Here is a 19,531-nt window from a genome sequence, read left to right as displayed (position 1 = left end):
TATCTGCCCCTCCACTCTGTCTATCCCCTCCTCCCTTCTGTCCCCCTTGTCTGTCCCTCTCCCTCCCTGTCTGTCCCTGTCTCTCCCCTTCTTCCTCCCTGTCTATCCCTCCTCCTGTCTATCCCCTCCTCTCCTCTTCCTGTCTATTCCCTCCTCCCTGTCTATTCCCCTGCTATCCCTGTCTATCCCCTCCACTCTTCTTATCCCCTGTCTATCCCCTCCTCCCTGTCTGTCCCTGTCTACCCCTCCTCCCTGTCTATCCCCTCCTCCTGTCTATCCCCTCTTCCTCCTTGTCTATCCCTGTCTATCCCCTCCTCCCTGTCTATTCCTGTCTATCCCCTCCTCCCTGTCTATTCCTGTCTATCCCCTCCTCCCTGTCTATCCCCTCCTCCCTGTCTGTCCCAGTCTATCCCCTCCTCCCTGTCTATCCCCTCCACTCTGTCTATCCCTGTCTATCCCCTCCTCCCTGTCTATCCCTGTCTATCCCCTCCTCCCTGTCTGTCCCTGTCTGTCCCCTCCTCCCTGTCTATCCCCTCCTCCCTGTCTGTCCCCTCCTCCCTGTCTGTCCCTGTCTATCCCCTCCTCCCTGTCTGTCCCTGTCTGCCCCCTCCTCCATATCTGTCCCCTCTTCCCTGTCTATCCCTCCTTCCTGTCTATTCCTCCTTCCTGTCTATCCCTCCTTCCTGTCTATTCCCTCCTCCCTGTCTATTCCCTCCTCCCTGTCTATCCCTATCTATCCCTTCCTCCACATCTATTCCTGTCTACCCCCTCCTCCCTGTCTATCCCCTCCTCCCTGCCTGTCCCTGTCTACCCCCTCCTCCCTGTCTATCCCCTCCTCCTTGTCTATCCCTGTCTATCCCCTCCTCCCTGTCTATCCCTGTCTATCCCCTCCTCCCTGTCTATCCCTGTCTATCCCCTCCTCCCTGTGTGTTCCCTCCTCCCTGTCTATTCCTGTCTGTCCCCTCCTCGCTGTCTATCCCTGTCTATATCCCCCTCCCTGTCTATCCCCTCCTCCCTGTCTGTCCCCTCCTCCCTGTCTATCCCCTCCTCCCTGTCTGTTCCCTCCTCCCTGTCTATCCCCTCCTCCCTGTCTGTCCCCTCCTCCCTGTCTGTCCCCTCCTCCCTGTCTATATCCCCCTCCCTGTCTATCCCCTCCTCCCTGTCTGTCCCCTCCTCCCTGTGTGTTCCCTCCTCCCTGTCTGTCCCCTCCTCCCTGTCTGTTCCCTCCTCCCTGTCTGTCCCCTCCTCCCTGTCTATCCCCTCCTCCCTGTCTGTCCCCTCCTCCCTGTCTGTCCCCTCCTCCATATCCGTCCCCTCTTCCCTGTCTATCCCTCCTTCCTGTCTATTCCCTCCTCCCTGTCTATTCCCTCCTCCCTGTCTATCCCTATCTATCCCTTCCTCCACATCTATTCCTGTCTACCCCCTCCTCCCTGTCTATCCCCTCCTCCCTGTCTGTCCCTATCCCCTCCTCCTTGTCTATCCCTGTCTATCCCCTCCTCCCTGTCTATCCCTGTCTATCCCCTCCTCCCTGTCTATACCTGTCTATCCCATCCTCCCTGTCTATCCCCTCCTCCCTGTCTATTCCTGTCTTTCCCCTCCTCCCTGTCTATTCCTGTCTGTCCCCTCCTCCCTGTGTGTTCCCTCCTCCCTGTCTATCCCATCCTCCCTGTCTATCCCCTCCTCCCTGTCTATTCCTGTCTTTCCCCTCCTCCCTGTCTATTCCTGTCTTTCCCCTCCTCCCTGTCTATTCCTGTCTGTCCCCTCCTCCCTGTCTATCCCCTCCTCCCTGTGTGTTCCCTCCTCCCTGTCTATCCCCTCCTCCCTGTCTATCCCTGTCTGTCCCCTCCTCCCTGTCTATCCCCTCCTCCCTGTGTGTTCCCTCCTCCCTGTCTATTCCTGTCTTTCCCCTCCTCCCTGTCTATTCCTGTCTGTCCCCTCCTCCCTGTCTATCCCCTCCTCCCTGTGTGTTCCCTCCTCCCTGTCTATTCCTGTCTTTCCCCTCCTCCCTGTCTATCCCCTCCTCCCTGTGTGTTCCCTCCTCCCTGTCTATTCCTGTCTGTCCCCTCCTCGCTGTCTATCCCTGTCTATATCCCCCTCTCTGTCTATCCCCTCCTCCCTGTCTATCCCCTCCTCCCTGTGTGTTCCCTCCTCCCTGTCTATTCCTGTCTTTCCCCTCCTCCCTGTCTGTCCCTGTCTATCCCCTCCTCCCTGTCTGTCCCTGTCTGTCCCCTCCTCCCTGTCTATCCCTGTCTATATCCCCCTCCCTGTCTATCCCCTCCTCCCTGTCTATCCCCTCCTCCCTGTCTGTCCCTGTCTATCCCCTCCTCCCTGTCTATCCCTGTCTATTCCCTCCTCCCTGTCTATCCCCTCCTCCCTGTCTATTCCTGTCTTTCCCCTCCTCCCTGTCTATCCCTGTCTGTCCCCTCCTTCCTGTCTATCCCTGTCTATACCCTCCTCCTTGTCTATCCCTGTCTGTCCCCTCCTTCCTGTCTGTCCCCTCCTCCCTGTCTATCCCCTCCTCCCTGTCTATCCCTCCTCCCTGTCTATCGCTTCCTCCCTGTTTATTCCTGTCTAATCCCTCCTCCCTGTCTATCCCCTCCTCCCTGTCTATCCCTGTCTAGTAGTCGAGTAGTTTTTGTGTTTTTTTGGGGGGGTTGGGTTTTTTTTTTTATCTTCTTTCTCGAATAGTCATTCTCGTGGACCTACTGTCCTAAATGACAAATTTCGCGTTGCTGAGTGCCAAGCCATCTGGTCAAGCCACTGTCCATGACAAGTTTGTGTTGGCGCTGATTCTATGTTTCTCTCAACGTTTGTTCAAAGCACCAATTATTTCGTCAACAGAACTCTGAGTGCCTGTTTTCATTAAGCTCTTTCTCCTTTCAAAACAACTTCAATCGGTGCTACCCAAAGAACACTTCTGTCCAGTTCACTTGATACACGACTGACTGAACTGGTACAAAAACGACACCCATGATTAGATATCATATACTCTGATGATTCTGCCCTTGAAGATCTTTCTAATTCTGAGATTATTTTGAACAATTTGACTTTTTTCCTTCGTGATTCATGGAAAAGCATTAACATTTGAATGTTAAAAAAACAAAAGATGTGGTTATTGATTTCAGGAAAAGTACGATCGCTGCCCATCTCCCCTTTTTCAACGGCACAGAAGTCGACAGTTATTGAATACAGGTATTTGGGGAAATGATTGTTGGTAAACTCACTTTTACACCCACTGCATACCACATCCAAAAGAAATTCCAGTCTCATATCTTCTTCTGTTTACAGACACTCTGAAATAATCCGGTCAGTCATAGATTTCCACAGATCACGGCTTAACTTTAAATCATCTTCTTCTTCTTTTTCTGCGTTCGTGGGCTGCAACTCCCACGTTCACTCGTATGTACACGAGTGGGCTTTTACGTGTATGACCGTTTTTACCCCGCCATGTAGGCAGCCATACTCCGTTTTCGGGGGTGTGCATGCTGGGTATGTTCTTGTTTCTATAACCCACTGAACGCTGACATGGATTGCAGGATCTTTAAAGTGCGTATTTGATCTTCCGCTTACATGTACACACGAACGGGGTTCAGGCACTAGCAGGTCTGTACATACGTTGACCTGGGAGATCGTAAAAATTTCCACCCTTTACCCACCAGGCGCCGTCACCGAGATTCGAACCCGGGACCCTCAGATTGAAAGTCCAACGCTTTAACCACTCGGCTATTGCGCCCGTCACTTTAGATATTCGATACTCTGGTGACTCTGCCCTTGACTGTCTTTTTAATTCAAATATTTGAACACAAATGATATTTTTTTCCTCATGATCCCATATTCATATGAAAGCTGTACGTGTTTATCTCCCCGTATTCTGGACATTGTTTTCCGGGTCTTTCAAAGCCTTTCTCCCAGTAGTTTTTTTTCTTGTTCTTCATCAAACCATCAACAAGTTGACGGATATACTGGCACACACCGGCATATGCAACACACACACACACACACACACACACACACACACACACACACACACACACATGGTGCAGAGACAAAGACTTACAGAGCGAGACGAGACAGTAACAGAGCCAGACAGTTGGTTCCATAGAAGGAAGCAGGCACAGTGCAGTGGCAGTGAAAGGAGAAAGCGATTAAAGAGAGATGGAACAGACAGAGCTAATAGCTCCCCTAACTTCCCTCACGTGCCATTTGTCGGCCACCAGCAGCAGCTCAAATGACCGGACGGGCAGTCTTCCAGTATCTGACACACACGGGGCTGTACACGGCATACACAACAGGGACCAGGAACTGGGTCTGGATCCGTTTGCATTGGATAAATGCCTGGAGTGGTGGAGACTGACCATATTGATACAACATCTTTTTCAGCAGCCAGCCAGTGCATTCACATTCTTTTTGTGTGTGTGTCGTGTATATGTGCATGTGTGCGTGTGTGCCTTTCCAAAAATCAGCTGAAACTAGTAGTACTGGTACATCCCCCCACCCCCACCCCCACCTCCCCCCCAAAAAATGAATAGTACCAAATAAAGCCTTAAATAACCACGTATAAATCTGTCTGCAACAAAACCGGTTTCATTTTCGTTAATTTCAGAGTGTGTGATTTATTTGAAAAAATTCAAGAAGAGATTTTATTATACGCATTTTGTACATTACATTTGGAAGTGATATGAGACGCCAGTTTCAGAGATACGAGTATTCCTGAATTGCTCTCCTTTGTAAGCTACCTATGTAATCGATGTGGGGGTTTTCAAGGCCGAGAGGGTTACTGTACCCCTTCAGGTCTCTGTGAAGATAATTTCGGAAAGAGTGATATTGAAGTGATACTGAAATAAAACAACCGGACAATTTTACGTTAATTCGTCGAAGATTTGATAGTAGGCCAATACAAGCCTTAATTCACTTCTTGGGAACATGTAAACATTAGTTCAGCAGACAAAGAAAATTTTGAGACTAGTCTGCATCATTCCTGAGGGGGTGGAGGTTAAGGGGTTGTACGGTAACCCCACGGCCTTGGGAACTACTTCATTTGGAGAGCGTATTACGAAACCACCAAGTTGTTTCCACAACATTTATTTTTGTATCATGTATCAGACAGTGAATAGCCATATGACGTTTTAGGAATTACCACGCACACACAAACGTACACACATAATGTAATGTGCCACAAAGTATAAAACAACTTTTTTTTTCTTTTTTTTTTTTTTTTAAAGAAACGATTATATCGGATCCTACCAACACCCTGACAGCACACCGTGAACTCAGAGGTCACACCAGCTCCACACTCCCAGCAGCCCAGCCAGCAGCCTGTCAGGTGCTGACGATGCTCGCAATTTTGGGAGTGTGACCCGGTCAGGGTTTCACATAAATCCTACACGATGTGATGTTTTTATATGCGCAAAATAAAATTGGTGCCGAGATCCCTCCGACTGTGATGATCCGTTCCATAATTGTATTCCCCTTCGTTTTGTTTATGGTAATATTTCTCTGGGAATACGTGCCAATTTTTTTTTTTTTTTTTTTTTTTTTTTTTTTTACTCACTGGTGTAAAAATTGTGAGTATGTAATAACCTGGTGTTCGGGTGTGTGTGTGTGTGTGTGTGTGTGTGTGTGTGTGCGTGTGTGTGTGTTTCCGTGGTAAACTTTAATACTGTAATTTTCTCAGGAAATACTTTGTCTGCCAATACCAAACTTGGATTGAAAATAGTAGGGAAAACAGTTTTCACAGTCTTGCCAATGATAGGTTATAAGTCTTCTGGATTAAAATATATTTCCGGATCATGAACGGTTTATTTCGCTGGATCCAATTAAAACAATAGAGGCAAGGCCTTCAAGACTCACTTGTGATACCCTTTAAAAAAAAATCTGATCGTTAAAATGTGTTCTGTATTTATTATAAAGCTTCGCGTTTAAAAAAAAAAAAAAAAGACAAAAAAAGTCCTAACCAGATTCGAACCCCGCGTGTTCGGGTGAGAAGAAAACTGCCTTATCCATTGCACTACCGTGGCTCCTTAACTAACGTTCTAAAATTTAATAATTGAACATACTTTTTTAAAGGGCGATAAATCAATTGCGGTATTCGCAGTGAGAACGCTGTTTAAATCATATTATTCTGGTGTATCTTGGGCATTAAAAAAATCTTTAAGGGCAATAAAAAATTATTTTTAATGGCTATCGCCGCAATCACACTGCAACATTTAACCGTTTTCACTAGATCTAGATAGATGTACAAGTTTAGTTACACCCACTGGGAATGTAGTACGACACGGTCGATTCAATTTATCTTTTATGTTCATTCTAGTTTTATAGTTTTAAAGTTGATATGAAAATTGAGTATTTTGTTAAACAAATAACATGTAGAGCCAAGTACAAGTACTTCTAAACGTCGTAAGAAGTGAAAAGGACTTCATTTTGAGAAAAGTCAAGACTGGAATTTTTTTTGTTTCATCGTGATCAGTTCAAGGGTATTAACTCGCATGGTTTACAATTTTTAACTGTGAATTCCGACTGATTCTGTGGATATTTTTATGGCAGTTTGGGGCATAATCCAGTAAGTGATGAGGCGTTCACAAATCTTTCTCTGAATAAATATTTAACAGTCTCCTTCTCCAACTTTCCATCACATGTTATCGTGTATTGTCCATTGAATATAGGATTGAACGGGCAGGTCAACAACTTGAAACAAAATGGCGTCGTTCGCGTTCGCGAAGAATATGATCACGCGCTTTGAATGTGTATAAATATGTGTATGCAATTGATTTTTGCCCATGACCTTCAGGGCTCAGCCAACAGATCTGTAAGGTCCACTCGTCGTATTGATTTTAGTATTTTCCGAAAAAGACCACTTGGGCGAATGGACATAGTGAAAGCCCTGTACACTGAGAGTAAAACACACAAGCTTTTTATGTATTGAGTATAATTTCAAAATATAATGTTTAAGATGAGAAAGATCAGTTTAAAGCAAATTAAGTCCCATAGCATTAATTACAGAGTAATTTCCCTTCTTTACTATCTGCACCGAAACGTTTGCAAAATAAATAAAATTTCCATGCTTAGCAAAAGAAGTTCCTGTTTGAACAAAAAATGATAAGAATGACTGCTCTTGTTGTTGTGTTAGAATATCAGATCAAAATGCCAAGTTTAGAGAATACAAAAAAATATAAATATAACAGTGAATGCAGTTTGCATATAATTAGGCTTCATTTTTTATTTTTCTGTGCCCATCTCAGAGGTGTTTTAAACAAGATGACTGGAAAGAACTGAATTTTTCCTATTTTTATGCCTATTTTGGTGTCAACTGACAAAGTATTTGCAGAGAAAATGTCAATGTTAAAGTTTACCACGGACACACACACACACACACACACACACACACACATACACACACACACACACACACACACACACACACAACCGAACACGGGTTAAAACACAGACTTACTTTGTTTACACAAGTGAGTCAAAAAACTGTTGTGTTTGAAGCCGGCATGACCTCATTCTTTCTTGTTCGCAATTTAAAGAAAAGAAATACAAATTATGGACAGAGCACATACAGTGACACAAAGTACATCATCGACGTGTTAACTGCATATGAATATTTTAAAGTGGATACTGAATTAACTAGAATGTACATAAAAGAGAAATTGAATGGACTGTGATGTAGTTTCTGCTGGCTGAGCCTGTCGAACACGATCTCCACAGATGTGTAGAAAGCGGATACATGTTGCGGCGTGCTTGAGGCGATGGTTGCGTCTCCTTTACCGTTGACTTTAAAGAATTCCCTAAATGCCCGAGAATATATATCAAAATAACATTATCTAAACGGCGTTATCATCTCGAATGCCGTAACCGATTTATCAGGCTAGGTAAAACTATAGTTACATATTAATTTTTAACGTCATTTGTAAACGCAGATAAGCGCTGTGAATAAGACCCCCCCCCCCCCCCCCCCTTTTTTTTTTTTAACCCGAACCTTTATAATATCAAATAAAGAACACATTTTAACGAATTTTAAAAATTATTTTAAATTTAATGCTATTCATATTTTTAAAAGTGTGTATCACAATTGAGTCTTCAAGACTTTACCTCTCTTGTTATGTTTGAAACAGCAGATTTTAACACGGGAATTAATGAGAAAATAACAACAAACTTTGTTCATATGGAACAACGCCAATATACACATGAGCGCGCACACACATATATATGTGTATGTGTCTGTCTGTCTGTCAGTCTGTTTGTCTCTGTGCGTATTTTGTTGTTTTTGCTGGTGAAAATAATTACTTCCATATAATAAGCAAGTTATTTTCTCACTAATTTTCAATTTTGAAATATACTGGTGAAAATAGAAAACGGCAAGTTTGAAGTTTTGAAAAATCTCTGATTTCTTTTTAGCATGGGGGTACAAATAATGAAGATCATACCATGGCTACAAATATTAATACAGAGAATGCTATTCCATGAGTTACAACAGTTGATGTTTTGTACATGCAGCTATTTTTCTTTGATTTTAAACATACAAAACAAAAGGAAGACAACCACACACACTCAGAGAGAGGGAAAGAGAGAGAGAAAGACAGGGAGATGTAGAGAAGGGTGGATGGGGGGCGGGGAGAGAGAGGGGGGGGGGGGAGAGAGAGAGAGCATATCACGTATTTGTATTTGTATTTCTTTTTATCACAGCACATTTCTGTGTGTGAATTTTGGGCTGCTCTCCCCAGGGAGAGCGCGTCGCTACACTACAGCGCCACCCATTTAAAAAAAAAAATTCTTGCGTGCACTTTTATGGGTTTTTCTACAGAATTTTGCCAGGAACAACCCTTTTGTTGCCGTGGGTTCTTTTACGTGCGCTAAGTGCATGCTGCACACGGGACCTCGGTATATCGCCTCATCCGAATGACTAGCGTTCAGACCACCACTCAAGGTCTAGTGGAGGGGGAGAAAATATCGGCGGCTGAGCCGTGATTCGAACCAGCGCGCTCAGATTATCTCGCTTCCTAGGCGGACGCGTTACCTCTAGGTCATCACTCCACATATAAACAGAGGGTTGGTGGAGCCACGGCGTATCTACGTTTATAAGCACAAAAAATGTAAATAATGATGGCCAAAAAAGGTGTGAAATATCACGTAAATAATGATAAAGAAAAAAAAAAGGAAACAAACAAACGTGCGTGCGCACACTGTCCTCTTATGACCTCGGCCCGAACTTCTGGCAATGTAGGCTGCCAAACTATGAGGCAATGACCATAGTATTCCCGAGCTGCTGGTGCAGTGAAAGGGAATTTAAGACAGGTAATGCATGTAGTTCTGGTTGTTTCCATATTTCCCAGTGATCCATTAAAATTTGTCTGTTTAGATACCTTTCTGTCTTTATGACTGTTATGTATCCGCCAGTCAGTTTATTCTCTGTCTGTTCATATCTTGCCTGTCCGTCTGTTTATCTCCGAGCAACAGACGGAGAGTACCAGACAGGGAAGGACAGCCATGCCAACAGGGCCACAACAGACAGCACTGGCCCGCGGAGCTGGTTCATCCATTATCTCAAAATGGCTGGTCCAAGATTGCAGCCATTATGGGGGTTTTATCCCCAAAACACGTCCGGGAGGCCCCGCCGGAGACGGAAATATGGGCGCTGCTGGAATCTTGAGAGTCCGAGTGGCAGAGAGCCGGCCAGAGTAGCAAGTTGGCTGGGTCAGTGGAAGGCGGACAGGCATAGGAGGCCGGGCTGGATGTCATCAGTCATAACAACAGGGGAACAGCCACACACTGGCCTGGCCCACCCTTGCCAGATCTTCAACTGTTCCCATTATCGCCCTGTGGAATACAGATGTCCTGCCTCCACACTTTGTCAGCTGGCTGGGTTTCCTTTTTTGTCCACTTGCATGGGGTTTGAGAATGGAATACACGCACAATGTATCCGTTACTTTTATATCGTTACGTATGTGTATCCATACGTAAATGCTTGCTTACATACATACATAAACACGAATATCATACATACATACATAATGCAAATTGCATGAATATCAACAACAATAAAAACAAAAACAACAAGAAGAATCTGTGTTCATTCATCTGAATTTGATTCTGTAATTCGGTTTTAGTTTTCTGTGCTGTTGTGCTTGGCTGGTTGCAGTATCAAAGTACCGTGTGCTGCAATGAAAAAAAAAAAGAAAAAAAAAAGCGTGAACATTCTGCCTGACGATTACGTTGTTGTCAGCATATGGGTTCTGGGCTGGTTGAGTCGAAACTGGGGCTGTGGTTGTTGGGACACAACGGCACAGTCTGGCTCCGCGATCAATTCATAATAATTATTCATGTTATATCCTGCATATTTTTAATCAGAAAAGACGTCACTGAACACAACTGACGTGACTCGGTCACTGTGCAGAGAATGTTCCGATGGCGAACGGAAAACTGATGTTAATAGCTCCCGGTGAAAGACTAGTGTTGCACTCGGCCTGGCTGTGCCTGTGCATGAGAAAACGGTTAACTCTACTGGAAGCACACAGAATGGGGAATTATCGTTGTGTCGGCAAATGACAAATAAAACAGCTGATGACGTATAGTAATTCGGGGCAGCATCTATCAGAATTGAATTAGAAGAAAATTTTGATTATCATTTAAAAGTTTACACTAATGGCTCGGTCCTGGATGATAACAGTGCAGGATCTGCTTTTGTCATTCCTGACCTAAAAACAGAAAAATCATATTATTTAGGTAAGGGACATTAAATTTTTACAGCTGAATTGGTGGCCATCCTTTTGGCTTTAAATCATCTTGTTGATAAACCAATCATAGTAAGTAATATCCTATTTTGTGTTCATTCTCAATCTGTTTTAAAAAGTTTGCTCCTTTTTTGAGAATAATCAAAGAGAAGATTTATTGTTTGAAATTAGGTATTTATTGCACTCCCTATTTGTGAAGGGTACAAATGTTGATTTTTGTTGGATACCATCCCACACTGGATTCCTTTATAACGACCAAGCAGACAGGGCAACAAAAAGGGGAGCAAAAAAATCATATAGATAGTATAAAAGTATATTGCCCATTGTCATACAAGGAAATAAGCAATATACTAGAAAGAGACTTTTATAGGTGCTTGAATTCAAGTCTAAAACCTCGTCAGTTGACTCTCTCAGACTTTGGTCCGATTCGCAGACCAATTCTGAGTTTAGCTCTCAGACTATTATCAAATTCATTACGGACCAAATATTGTTCTAATGTCAAGTGCATGTGCTTTAGTAACCTGACAATTGAGCATATAATTTTTGACTGTAGCTTGATGAAGCCTTATGTAGACGAAAGTGTGTCTTCACAAGTGACTGAGAACGTTGATGTTTTTGACTTTTTGCATTCATTATCAGTTGTTTCGCTTGTCAGTGTAACGACTTCTCTTTTACGAAGTCCTTTAAGTAATTTCCTGTAATTCTATTTAGATTTTTTTTTTTTTTTTTTTTTTTCAAATTTCACCCACATTTCACCCTCATTTGCCCAGTTTCCCCAAACCCTCCATTCATTCACATCTCCCACCCCTTATAACCGATAATACTCAAATGTATTCATAAATAGTTTAACAAAATGTCTTCAATCGCCGATTTGTGTGACGGGACATTAAACAAAATTGATCCTCCTCCTCCTCGCCCCCCTTAAGCGAGAAGTCCGATTTCTCTTCTCGTTGAAGCCACAACACTTCGTAACCAAGTGTAAACGATAGAGGCCCAACCACGCCACAACAAATCCCAAGTAATGGTAAATTGAAACAATTATACGTAAGAGGTGATCAACTAAAAAAAAAACATGGGGAAAACGCCCTCGCGTGAGGGGCAAAGCGCCTAGTGTGGGAGTTCTGCCCCCACATTTCGGGCGTTTTGCCCCTCAATCTAATTTCAAACCTAATACTCAAAAAGGTATAAATCACGTTGCATTTAGATTGTAATTGGCCTACTTCAGTAAATTGACAATGCTTATAATATATATATATATATATATATATATATATAGCTTTATTAATTTCTCTCTCTCTCTCTCTCTCTCTCTCTCTCTCTCTCTCTCTCCCTCCCTCATATCACTGTCACACAGCCTTCATTCTTTCACTCTACCTGCAGTAATCACATATGCACGCTCTTAGTCTAGACAAAATTCTATTATGATCACGTCAAAAGCAAATTCTACAATAAAAATGATCAACAAAACTGGTTGCAAACCTCCCCCTCCCTCTCTGTCTGTCTGTCTCTCTGTGTGCAAGCTTGAGAATCCAGGTTTGCAAATCAATTAGTGTCACTAGAATCGCAGTTAGGACATACAAACTGGACAAATCTAGGGGTGCGTTCTTCATGCGCCCATTGGAGGCACTTAAGTTGCTGCACCCACACCTCACGAGGAATTGTGCAACTGTATGCCTGAGGACAGTAAGTATAAGCTTGTATCACAGATTGACATAAGTTTACAGTTGGACCAACAGCAAAGTGAGAGCTGTATTATCAATGGTTTCTCCGATGCAATGGGAAATCACTTACAGCTCAGTCTTTTGTAAAGGACAATGACTCTCAAACTGGGAGGCAACATTGTACTGGCTCTTAGTGCTGCAGCCTTGGGAGCTGGTTGGCCTTTGGGAACCATCCCAACGCCGACTGTCCTAAAAAAACAAAAACAACCTTGGCCGAGAGAGTAGGGATGTAACCTGAGCAACACTCTCCACTATAATAAAGTTCTTGCCCAGATAGTCGGGGCAGCTGGTACCTCCTCTGCTGTTCTGATGGTCATAGTCGAAAACGACTAACTGTTATCATACATGGCTGATGACATATTAAACAGGACCAATCCTCTTCTTCCTCGTTCGCCTCTTCCAGTTTTCTTTTGGGGGTTCTTCCGGATTTCTTCCTTGTCTCAACTGTGCTGCTTAGGTGACATTATTTCCCGGAAGAAGTCTTCTTTGCCGAATGAGTTGCAGTGTCATCGACATTCATTCACCAGTTTCAGGTCAATACCAGTGTCAGGCAAAACTGCCTGTTTATGCTTTTATTCCTACTTATCATTCATTGTATTCTAAAAATATTAACAATATAGAGAAGAAACAATGGACACTGTGGAACCAGATGGATGACCTGGACTTAGCGAATGATCTTTCCCTGCTGTCCCATTATAAACAGGAGTAGCGGGCACCACAACACCTCAAGTAGGCCTCAACATCCACAGGGACAAGACGATATCACGAGAACAAATGCAACCAGTGCTTAGCCAGTCACGCTCGAAGGTAAGATACTGGATGAGGTGGAATCATTCACTTATCTTGGAAGCACCGTTGACAAGTAGGACGGCGCAGATGCAGATGTCAAAGCAAGTATTGTATAGGCCAGAGCAGCCTTAATACAGCTCATGAACATCTGGTGCTCAAGAGTGCTGTACAAATAAACTAAAAATTTGGTTTCTCGGTTCCAACGTGAAGTATGTGCTGTTGTAGGTTGATGTAGGATGAAAAAAGAATACATTTAAGAAAGTGCCGATATTCATCAAAAGCTGTCTGAGAAGAATCTTCCAGATCCACTGGCTGAAAAGAATTGAAAGAAGAAACTGAGGATGGATCAGGCAAACGCACCGACGAAAATCATCGTAAAGCATCACCAGATAGGCCCTAAAATGGAACCACCAAAGGAAGAAAAAGATAGGCTGACCAAGAAACACTTGACGAAGACACCTCCAGGCAGACACCAAGAAGATACGCCTTACCTCGAGCCAGACAGAGGCAAGGACACAGCTAGGACAGGGGATTGTGGAGGTCTGTTGTTGACGGCCTACACTCCGGAAGAGATGAAAGGCCTCAGTAAGTCATCTTTGCCTGTTTCTCGAGAATGTTTGCTTTGAATGGTGGAGGTGTTATGATGGCCGCTGATTCTGTTTGTTTGTTGTTGGTTTGTTTTTGTTTTCTTTAGGGGGCGGGGTGGGGGGGGGGTGGGGGGGTTCATACCCACTGGGAATGCCAGTTTTTGGAAAGGAAGAATGGTCCTGATCTGCTGACTGGAAGACAATGGAGGCCCAGATGCTACATGTGGTTATGGGAATGGGCAGCCATTTTGTTGATTGTTCTGAAGGCGGTGAATCTGCACGTACCCCCCCCCCCCCCGCCCCCCCCCCCCTCCCCTTCTTCTCATACACACGCACGCATGCATGAATGCACTCCTTTGAACAGCATAGCTCGCGTTGGAAAACCAATGGTGAACCCAGTCTCTGTCCAGTGTGACAGATGCGAAATGAAAGACGTATGTCTTTTTTTGTCCGCCCAAGATACACACTCTTCAGTAAAAATGTATGTTCCCCTCTATCATTACATATTCCTTTCAAATTACAAGATCCAGTCGCTCTGCTCAAACTCACCAGATGATAGAATTATTGAATTAGGAATTTATATAACGGAATGTTTAAAGATCGTAACTGTGTTACTGCAAGGTTACCTCTAGCAATAAGAGAACACATAGTGCGTAGTTGAATATTAAAAACAATGAATACCCTTTTGTTGCTATCGTCTACCCCTTTGTTCAAATGGGTCTTATGGCCTGTAAAAACTGAATATTTCTTTTTTATATGTTGTATGCATGAATGCACAAGTACAGCAGTGCTGCTTTAAACTATCAAGAAAAAACACTTGAAGAAGTCAGAGAGAAGCACAAAGAAAGACTTCACCATCTTTTCCAGATCACAGGGGGCAAAACGCCCAGTGAAGGGGCAGAAGGCTCACTGGTAGGTGTCTTGCCCCAACACCTTGTAGGCGTTTTGCCCCAGTTTGAAAACACTTACATTATAGAATTTCCAGGAAAAAGCAAAGGAGATAAATCGACTTCAACGCTACGATTCAACGGCTGACACATTCCTTTTACAGAACAATATCATCGAATTTTGCTTTGAATGAAGAACAGACACTGGCATCAAAATTTCATCAGCATAGGTTTGACAGAAATCAAGGTGAAAACAATCAAATTTATGTGGAAAAAACATAGCTGACTTCTGAGTGGCCTCCGTGTTGGGGCGTGTTTTCCCGGCTATCAAGCGGAAACAGTTAAAGTTCATTGCCTCGCTGTGTACCATGATCTCCGATATTTTGGATGTGAGCGTTTGACCCTGACTGGGCTTCTTGCCCCGAATTACCACTACGCCTGGGTAATATTCCAGCAGTGGTGCTTTGCAAACACGAAGGCGATGTGGACTTTTTTCTGAAACCTTCATTGTGCTGAAAGAGAGTCAGCACGGCACCAGGCCTCAGCCGTGTCCTGTAGTGGTTTGCTCACCTGACACCCCGGAGTGAAATGATTCTTCCTCCAGGTGATTTGAAACAAACTACGTCATTCATAAATTCTTCATTTTGTGTGAATGGAAACCAGTGGATGGATCGCGTGTGTGCACTTCGAAACAGCCATCCATGCAGCATGTTCAATTCTATACCGAGTGCGACGTCAGACAGGTCATGTGACGTCGGCAAAGTCTATGAGAATTTGGTGTCAAAAGAAAAGAGCTGTGGAAAATCACTCTCGGGTTTTATATCATTTTTCCATGTTGTCATTAATGGACCATATTCTGTTCTGGTAGGGCAGTTAGCTTAGTTATAAAGAAATGGTTTGAATCGGATATGTCACTGAAGGAAGGCAAAGAGTCAGCTCGGAAAAGAGAGAGGAGCAGTAGGAAAAAAACTTTTGAGGAAAACTATCGGTATCAGTTAGTTGGAGCTGAAGCTCGATTTGTTGTTGACCTCAATAACATGTCTGGGGGCTAATTGGCCTGGGAAGGGTTAATTTGCGGCAACTTCATGTCAAGAGGCCAGTCACTCAGCAAAGAAGATGAATGCAGTGACTGGAGACCAGGAGTGACAGGCTGAGGGATTGAGAGCCCGAGACAGAGAAGAATGGTCCGCCCGCCTTTAGATGGCAAACTGTCTGGGTAAGGTGTGTTGAGAGGAAAGATGTGCCGGACCCAGACCCAATTCCGCATGAAGATGGGTAATGACGCTAACGTAATGGAGGCAAGTATGTGTCCGAGCAAATGAGGCACTGGCCAGTCGATAAAGTAGTGTGGTGGTGGCCGCACTGCAAGGGATTGGGGAGGGGAGAGAGGAGAGAGGTTATGATGGAATGATTAAGACGTGGTATGGAGCATGGGTGTAAAGCAGGGGAATGATAGACAGGAGGAAAGGATGATGGTGGCTGGGTGGTTGGAGCTTGAAATGTGCGAAGAGAATGAGGTGTAGGTGGTGAGAAGGAACTTGAAGATATTTACGGGTAGAGAGGACACGGTAATTTTAGTGAAAAAAGTGAGAAAGGGGTAGAAAGAATGGAAGCAGGACAGAAGAAGATTGGAATGAGAGCGGAACTATGCGACTGCCAGCGGTGGAGGTTGAGGACAAAGCTGTTTGAGATAGATTGAAGGGGCCCTTGATCTCCAGATCCCAGGGTTTTCCCCTCCATGTTTAGAAGTGTAGAACTGCGATAAAATAAAAAAAAAACAATAACAAAAATAACATTGTGCCGGGAAGCACCATAAAATATGCACAAGAACAGTGTGTTTGAAGATTTCTCTGTCCATTGTCTTGTTTCAAAGTTGAAACCACAGATTCTGTAAAACCGTTTTATTGTTGTGGAAATGGATGTCTTCATTGTGCATTTCAGGAGTTTCTAGATTTTCGCACACTATAAAGCGGGTAAAACACGGCATCCTTTATATCACACACACACACACACACACACACACACACACACACATATATATATATATATATGTATATATATTGAGAGAGAGAGAGAGCAGAGTATTCAGTTCCACAGTTCGGGTGTCATACATTGGAAAGTGTCCATGTGTTCACTGTTATTGTGATGGAAAATGGCGCTTCGAATGTAGATCCGTGTAGAATGTTGTGCATGAAAAAGTATCACGAGCAGTGAAAAGATAACAGAGAAAGAAGAAACAGCGTCCTTGCATCGCCCATCAGACGCAGCCACAAGCTGAATTACATTCAGATACTGTGGAGAGTAATCAGCGTTGGGAGGGCGCTGGTTCCAACCCCACCTTAGGCATATCACGTGGGATTTTTCTGCCTGTGGCCTGTGTGATGTTCCAGAATGACCCCACCCTCAAGCTAACTCCATGCAGTTGTTCTGAGGAAGGCCTGAAATGATTCGGGCCCGAGAAGACACCAACCCTAGCCCTGAAATGACACCACGCCCTTGAAATTAATTTCTTATCAAAATGTTTAGGAAGCATAAATTAGTATATCTCTCGTGAAAAAAACAGAGTGGGGTTAATTCTGGTCAGCGCCTAACACACTCCAGTCCAGGTCCCAAATGCACTCCATGATGAGTCAGTGTGGGCTACTAGTACCTTTTCGACTCCAACGGTCATTCATGGGCAGTACCAGACTAACTCCACACGGATACGAGTGAAATGTCTTTTGCCATTTGGGCCATCCCGTTTTTGTCGTTTTTGTGTAATACTACTGGAGTCTTTTTCTGGGATGCAGGATTGAGTCATTCTAGTTCTGCCTCAAACTGACCTCAAGATGTCTTGATTGTCCACACTTTTTGTTTGGAAACTAAAGATATTCCAATGGAAAAGGGGGTTGGAGGTAGTAAGGGGCATGGTTTAGGGTAATAAAAATGACGTGCCCTAAAATAACTTCCCAAGGGGAGTGTTTCTGGATGCATTACAGTGGTGAATGGAGTTATTTCCATTGAAACATATAACAACATTGAAATCAGTGGTTTCAGATAAGAATATGTAATGAATATGCAATAATGCATAATAAATTATGGCCATAAATATCACCTTGCAAAAAAATAATCAACAGTTGTGTGTGAGCGCACGAATATATGTGTATGTGTACTTCCGTGCGCATGTGAATGTGTACATGAATGTGTGTGTGACAGAGAGAGAGAGAGAGAGAGAGAGAATTACTTAAATTGTGCAACAATATGCTTTCCGCAGGGCTGATTAATTGTGGGCAATAACAAGTTTCAAGTTCCTGTTTCAAGTCCCCCCTCCTCTCTCTCTCTCTCTCTCTCCCTCTCTCCCTCTCTCCAGAGCAATGATAACAAACGCATTGAAATATGTTGTCAGTTCAAGGTGGTATGAACAATCGGGAACTAATCAGAATGGTAAACTCTACGAGAGTTACATACCCTGATCCTGATGAAGTAATGAAATGACGATAGCGTCCAAAGTAAGTTGAATGTGAAATTGGATGGACAAATTGTCGTTCAGGGAGACCTAGGTGGTGTAGACCGACGGGAATGGAGTGGTCTTGTGCCTCCGGGAGGAGAAGCTTTGGAAAATGGAAGGAGGGGGGTAGGTGGGCCGGTGAAGGTAGCGAGCGGGAGAGTCCAGGCGATAGACCGTGTGTGAGAAGGTCCGGAAGACAGCGAGATCCAGGAGATGGAAACGGTAGGTGGGGGTCTGAAAGGAGAGGGAACCGTGCTGGGAAGAGAAAGCAGTTTGGGTGGAAGAGGAAGGGGGGTGGAAAGGAATCATTTGCTGCCTGACTGCACAACACTCTGATGATGGAGCTTGTACGGGAGATCTGGTGTTGTACGGACAAGGAAGACGTCTGTGAAAAAAACTTGTTGCAAATTATAATTCAGAGACAGGTTACAGCTCCTTTCTCAGCCATTCCTGCACGCGAAAGACATTCAGATTTTTTTTTTTTTTTTTTTTTTAATCTTGTTTTGTTACTCTCTGTCTTTTGACGTTACACTTGCTACGCACAGCAAACAACATTGTGACAATCAAAACCATTAAAGCCAACATCTTGCGAGCACTCGTTTCATGTAAATAATGCCGTTTTCCCCCAGCTATCCGTCCCTCGCAACAAAATCTGTTCGTCACAATTTCATCACGGCATTGTCAGGTTTTAATGGCAGGTCCTGAACGGCATCTCATCCAGATCGACACAAAGAGCTTCGAGCCTTCAATGCGGGGTTCGAATCTCGGCAGTCTCTTGTGGGTGATTTTTTTTCCTTCTTTTTTCATCTCACCAGCCAACAGATGCATAGGCCTGTTATGCTTCGTGTGTAAAAACATGTAGAATGAATGATCACGCAGTGTTCCCAAGATTATGGAAACACAAAATATACAGCGTTCACCAGTCGTGACACAGTTATCGCAAACTGATGTCGGTTCTTTTACAGGGGAAAAACATAGATGATCACGACAAAAGGTGGACTTTGCCATCTGATGCCTTCCCACGGCAGTGCCCTTTTTCCTGTTTCCACTTATCAAGAGTTCGGGCCCTTACAGCAGGCTACTCCCTTTCCATCAATACCACATTCAATTTGCAACAAATCAGCTGCATTCCTCAGCCCACGTCACAGACATTTTCTAATTACACGGAAAACCTTAACCCTAAGGAAATCAGTGCCATGATGTCATTAGAGTACGTGGGGTGCTCTCGAGCAATGTGGCGCCTTGACCTGTGATTATTTTCTCGTAACAGTTTTACACAACCATCCATCCAAAACAACACAAAACTCCCAAACGCGAACGTTAGGTA

At 43.9% G+C, this 19,531-nt stretch overlaps 1 protein-coding gene across 3 annotated transcripts in view; it reads left to right on the top strand.

The window, feature by feature from the left end:
* The window catches only part of LOC143289052 (uncharacterized), a 294,182-nt gene that overhangs the window by 193,624 nt on the left and 81,027 nt on the right, over window positions 1–19,531 (top strand). The window contains exons 3-4 of one of the 3 annotated variants that reach the window (XM_076597863.1): window positions 3,126–3,192; window positions 5,223–5,459. The exons of the other annotated variants lie outside the window; for them this stretch is intronic. Coding sequence (XP_076453978.1) covers window positions 3,126–3,192; window positions 5,223–5,268 — 113 coding nt within the window. The 3' untranslated portion in view covers window positions 5,269–5,459. Of the gene's footprint in view, window positions 1–3,125; window positions 3,193–5,222; window positions 5,460–19,531 lie in introns of those variants that run through there. 3 annotated transcript variants of the gene reach the window in all.

Source organism: Babylonia areolata, chromosome 13 (assembly GCF_041734735.1).
Source record: "Babylonia areolata isolate BAREFJ2019XMU chromosome 13, ASM4173473v1, whole genome shotgun sequence".
Lineage (NCBI taxonomy): Eukaryota > Metazoa > Mollusca > Gastropoda > Neogastropoda > Buccinidae > Babylonia > Babylonia areolata.
Note: the sequence above shows the minus strand (reverse complement) of the source record. Positions and strands in the feature narration are given on the sequence as shown.